At 48.0% G+C, this 5,976-nt stretch overlaps 1 protein-coding gene across 2 annotated transcripts in view; it reads left to right on the forward strand.

Annotated features, from left to right (window-relative positions):
* WBSCR17 (Williams-Beuren syndrome chromosome region 17) overlaps positions 1–5,252 on the forward strand; it is a 213,273-nt gene extending 208,021 nt beyond the window's left edge. For both annotated transcript variants that reach the window (XM_010585914.1, XM_010585915.1), the window contains 2 exons: positions 3,918–4,085; positions 4,745–5,252. In XM_010585914.1, coding sequence (XP_010584216.1) covers positions 3,918–4,085; positions 4,745–4,873 — 297 coding nt within the window. In that variant the 3' untranslated portion in view covers positions 4,874–5,252. The remainder of the gene's footprint in view (positions 1–3,917; positions 4,086–4,744) is intronic.
* Positions 5,253–5,976: the final 724 nt, after the last annotated feature.

Consider the following 5,976-nt stretch of genomic DNA (forward strand, 5'->3'; position numbering starts at 1 on the left):
AAAAAAGAAGTGTTTGGGGGGGGGGGGGGGGGCAAGAGAGCAGAATTTAGACTCTGATAACTTCAGTGATTTGCCTTTCCACAAAGACAGGAAAACAGTTTCGTTACATGCTCAGTGGATTTAACAGGTTATGTGACGTGGGCTGTCAATAACTTCCTGTGACTGGACTGCACTTTGGCAAAACCGCCTTCTTCATCAGTGAAATAATTTCCTTTGAAAAAAGACAAACTTTTATTATCTTTAAGCACCATGATGACCGTGTGAGGAGATCATTGTATGACTGCAAAGCAACCATGGGATCTCTGAGGCAGTAGCCTTGTTCAGGCACTTTCTGACGTAGGCAACATTTTTAGGGTGGTCGGCAGTGAAAGAGCAGGAGGGACAATCCTTAGGACACATCTGAGAGGAGAAAACCAATGCAGTCCAACAGGAGAACATTTGGTGGAAGGGCCTTCCTGGATCCTGTGGGAAGAGCTTACCTGGCTGTGCTGTGACAATGAGGAGGAGAGGGGAAGAGCACAGACTGTTCAGGTGGTGCCAGGTAGATCAGATACACTCTGGGGCAAGAGGACAGGTTTTAGACAATTATGTTGCTGAGACTCCCAAACATGGCGCCCAAAGAAGGAGCATATTGAAATCCCGCTCATGGCAGGCCCTTCTTGTGCTCCCCTGAGCCAAGGAGCAGTGTTACCCCAGGGGTATTTTGCACTGATGCTGAATATCCCCAGGAGCACTTGTAGAAGCCTCTCACTGTTACATCTTGTTCACTCCACTTTCATATATAGCCAAAGCATAGGTTCTCATCAACCACCTTTCTCAAGATCATCATCTGGGCCTGTGCTGGCCGCATTGAAGTGGGCAAGTTTGCTCAAAATGCCGAGTTGGTGAATAGCTGCAACCACTCAGAAGGTTTCAGTAACAGCACGTGTAATTTACTGATATTATAAAGCATTTGTATGGCATCTTCAGTTTCTAAGGTAGGCTCAGGTCTCACACGAGCCCACTGTCTGGAGCTGCTCTTTAAAACGTTGGTCAATGCACTACGTGGTGATGAGTCAGAGGTGCTTCCCATCTCTTCTCTTAGCAGGCAAATCCTAGAAACTGCCAGCCAGGCTGCAGCTACGCTCCCACAGCTACCTGTGGGGCCGTCTCAAACGTCAGCCTCTGCTCTGTATTTTCTTCCTTTTTATCGTGCAAGAAAAACCCAGCAGGAGCAGGATCTGTGCTTCACCGCAGGACTCCCATTTACCTGAGTGCTTCACCCCCGCTGTCACCTTGTGGTTGAGACCCCTGGCTTACTCTGGAGAGGAGCAAAATAACAAAAGAATTAAGACATCAAAGGCAAAATATCCCAAAAGAAAAAAAATTCATAAATGTGTTAGGAGTGCAGTGGAGCTTGCACTTGCGAATTAGACGGGATTTTTTGGGAATAATCACTTTCAAGTCTGATAGTTGGGCAGGCTTGAAGGCTGCAACGGCTGCTGCTGAGGCTCCGCTGCGCTCGGCAGAGTAGATCAGGGATTAGGCAGTGTGCAAGATCCAGACGTGTGTTCAGGGATTTATTTATCTGGCTATTATACATAGTAGATGACACATCTAATAGATGCACTTAATGCATTTTTCATAATACCCGTGTTTGTTTTTCAGCTTGTTTTGTCTCCCTGCAGCCCCGGCCCTGCTCCCTTCCTCGGGAAAGATTTGATTTTTGCTCTACTTATTTTTCCCACCACATTAGGCGATAACATGTAAGAGCAGAAATCATGTTGCCTTGTGGGCATTAGGCCAACTGTCTGAAAACAAGCTGCCAAACATCACCAAAAAAGTGTCTAGCACACTAATTATGTACAAGGTAGGAAACATTTCGGAAACAGGAGAAGGAGCATAACTTGCACTGCCCATTTGGGACCTCTGGATGATTTCTTCCGTCTGTCATGGAGAGGGCTTGTCTTTTTTTGTCTTTTCCTTTATACACCTCTTTCTTTTTGTAAGGCAAGTGGCCTCATACTCTGCGTTGGTGCTCAAATACTAATTCAGATGAGTTGCTTGGTTAAAAACACTCTGTCAGGCTGAGAACACCATCTCGCTCAAGGCTTGGCTCATCAAAACATCAGACTACTAAAACCAAATAATATGAATCTGAGCCTTCAGCTGGGCTGGAGATGCCCAGGGAGTCATTCCCAGGTTGCTCCAGCCTCGTGCGCAGGGCAGCTCCCTTGCTGGGAGCCCGGCACAGCGTGAGCTGAGCTTAGTGGTGGATAGGATCCCTGTCCTGCAGTCAGGCACCCCGCGCCTGAGGGAGACAGTGAATTGGTGGGAGGAGGAGGTGATGGGTATGGCTTTAAGCTCTGGAGGCTGCCCTCCTTTCCATCCCTGCTGCGCCAGCACAGCACTTTGGGGGGGGATTTACTGTAAAGCTAAAGCGATGTGTACTCTTCTGCACCAGTTTGCAAAGGGATTTGGGGGGCAGAAGAGCAGGTACTGTACTGCGGTACTGTACTTTGCCCCATGCCAGCATCAGCACACGTGCACCTCTTTGCCTTCGTACCGCAGCTTAATCCACCTCTGGGGGTGGATACCGTTGGCAAATGGACCTCGGTGAGATGTAGAGTAAGGGAGGTCTTGCTTTGATACACAACACGTTGGCTAATAGTGTAACTCCACCAGCAGCTGGGAGCAAAGCACACCAGGCACCTGTCCTGAGGCGGCTGGGCAGCACAGGGGCCAGCCGGAGGATTCAGCACACCTATACCTGCAACCAGCATCACAGAGGGAAGGCAAAATTGGCTTCAAGCGCCATAACTGTATCTGTGGTTACTAGCTGGAGTTGGACCCTGTTACATTGTTTTAACTTGATTTTCAATGTTTAATTATTCTAACCAAGATAACCCGAACTCCCAGTGTGATTTGCTGTCTCTTTTTAAGCATCTGGGTCACAGATATGCTCAGTTAATTAATGTGCTGAATACTCCTTATTTGTCTGCTAGATAATGGATTGATTCATAATTTAAATAAGCAGCTGTGTATATCTTTCCCTTGAACTATAAAAGGCAGGCCTCTGTCATTCATCTCTTTTCACTCCTGAATTTAAATATGTTTAGGGAAATATTTTGGTAGAATTCCTTAAACACTGCAAATGGAGGAGCCCCCTGTGTGTGGCTCTGCCACCATGGCAGGGCTGTCTCAGACCAGTCTTGGTGCCAGCTGCACGCTGCCAGCCCAGTGTCCCTGAGACCATCGGCACTGCCTCATGCTCTCCCAGCCTGCATCTCCCTGGCAGCTGAGATGGGGCCCTGGGAGCACTGGGCAGGTGGATACGGGGGCTTTGCAGGGTTTAGCTGCAATCCTGAGTCTTTGCTTCAGTGCTGAACCATGGGGGAGATTTGGGCTTGTGTCCCTGGGGAATGGGGCCAATTATATATTGGCCCCCTTTGGCTGATGTTGCTGCCCGGCAGCAGTTGGAGTTGCTGGAGGGCTGTGCCAGACACACCAGCAGCATCATTTGCGGGCCAAAGCAAGGCTGGCTTGCCAAACACGCGAGAAGCCACAGGCTGGGCCAGCATGACCAGCCAAGCTAGCTGGCTCCGGCTGAAAACCAGGGGAAATCATCCATTGCCCCAACCTACAGAGTGTTCAGGCATAAAGGAGGCTGGAGAAGTCTGCCCTGTGATGGGTTTAAGCCTCAGAGTTGTTCTTATCCCTCCCCTGTGCTTTCACTTGCATCTGCAAAAAAACACCAAAACAACAAGAAAAAAAGGCTGGAGAAAGTTAGTTTTTTCCCTCTTGTCAGTTCTACTTTCTCTGTGCACCATCCTCAGATTTTTTCCTGGGGCTCTGCAAACTTGTCCTTTCCTCTATTGCTTTTTAACAATGCTCCAGACATACTGATGGTCATCTTCTTCTCCTTTACTGTCCCCCAGCTTGCACGCTATACCAAGGAGGGATTCCTTCATCTCGGTGCCCTTGGGACCACGACTCTTCTACCCGATACCCGCTGCCTTGTGGATAATGTGAAAAGCCGCTTCCCTCAGCTCCTTGATTGTGAGAAGGTCAAGAGCAGCCTCCATAAGCGCTGGAATTTCATACAGGTTTGTTACGGGTCTGCCATTGATGCTGCTCCTCTGCTTCCCAAACAGTGGGCAATGCCACATCGTCTTTGGTGTGAGACAGTGCGGGACAAAGACAAAATGGTCCCATGCAACAGCAGGTGCCAGGTCCTCAGGCAGACGGAAAAGGTTAAGAGGGATTAGGGGCAGGGACAGTATTTTAGGACAATATCCAGTAGAAGTTTCTCTTTCTGATACCTTCAGGTGTATGTCTGCTGATGACTTCCAGATTTCTTTGTTTTGTACAGATAACGTATGGTGAAATACATGAAAACACAGTACTTTTGTCCCAAAGCAGAGTGTAAATAATATACATTCTACAGAAGTGTCACATCTTCCTAACTCAGGGGTGCAGCCATGCTATTTAAAGGTTACAGATGTCCTTTGGTTGCTGATGTGTTAGGGATCTATGTGTTAGGGATTATGTCAGTGATAAAGGTTGCTCATTCAATTCACATTGATTACTTTAGCAATTATTTTATTGTTTGAATTGCATTACCACCCAGCTAAGTGCTGTGCACTTTCCAGCAATGCACAAGGACACAGCTGCACTCCTGGGCAGTGCATGGTCCTGACTTGCTTTGCAGGCAAACCCTGTCTTTAATTTTTTTTAATATTTTCCCCATATCCTTTCATTTTAGAACGGTGCCATCCTGAACAAGGGAACAGGACGATGCTTGGAAGTGGAGAACAGGGGAATGGCTGGCATTGATCTGATTCTTCGCAGCTGCACAGGACAAAGGTGGACGATTAAAAATTTTATTAAGTAAAGGGTAGAAGAGTCAGAGGAGTTTGACTCGAAACACAGCTGACTTGGACTGATCCAACTGGACTCCTTTGGAAGGGACGAAATATCAAAACAGAGCTTTATTCATGTTATTAGGAGAGGACATGGGGGAAATGGGCATTTGTGTCTTTTTATTTTTATTGTATATTAGCCTCCCACAGCTGATTCCAACTGTGTGAAATTGGGTCAGAACTGCTATTTTCTTCTGGCAAGCACTCTAAAAGGTACCACTTATTTCTGCTGGAATGACTGTAATAAGCTCATGCAGTCTTGTGAGCATTTTACTGACAGGGAATTGTTGCTTTCCCAGACGACCCCAAGCTCTCCCAAAGGGCCAGGTAGGTTTCCACCATGATCGGAGTTGAGAGACCCTGGATGTGTCTGCCTGGCAAGCATGAAAACTTACGTGCTTGTGAGAGGAAAAGGTTGCCAAGCTCCAAATGAGCTGAGTTTGAAAGATGTGGTGTTTTGCTAGGTGTTCTCTCTCTTTTCCTTTTCTTCCCCCTGCATCCGGCAGCCCTTTTCTTCAGTCTGGGAGAGGCAAAGCTCACCCTGGTAGCTCCCATGGATCTTTCCCACCCTTAATCACAGATCTCATCAAACAAAATCCTATTGAATAAAAACACTGATCTCCCATTGCCCCCTCTCCATCACCCATGCACTGCTGTTGGCCAAGGCAGCCCCATGCAGTACCGGTCCCTCCCATGGAGACCTCAAAAGCATTCCCCTTTGAAAAGACCTCAGACGTCTGCCTGTCTGGGCAGTTGCCTGCCCTTTTGGGTGTCAGTTGGACTCACGCATGGTGAGTAAGGCTTGCGGGATGCTTCCTGCCCCATGGGAGCCTGGGGAGCTGCAGATCCACCTTGCCCTCCCAGCGGGGCCATTGGCCTTGCACTGCCCCTTGGAGACCCACCTTTACCCCTTTTTGCTCTTTTCTTGTAGAAGCGAGGATGGATGCGTTGGTGTATGCAACAGGCTGAGAGCAGGTAACGCAAGAGAAGGTCCTGTTTGGGCTTCCTTCCTGTGGAGGCTATGGTGTTTGTTTTTAAGGCATCCTTGCTCTGAATGAAGACATCAATAATGGTA

The sequence above is a fragment of the Haliaeetus leucocephalus genome, unplaced genomic scaffold, assembly GCF_000737465.1.
Source record: "Haliaeetus leucocephalus isolate CR32 unplaced genomic scaffold, Haliaeetus_leucocephalus-4.0 Scaffold136, whole genome shotgun sequence".
In the NCBI taxonomy this organism is placed as follows: Eukaryota; Metazoa; Chordata; class Aves; order Accipitriformes; family Accipitridae; genus Haliaeetus; species Haliaeetus leucocephalus.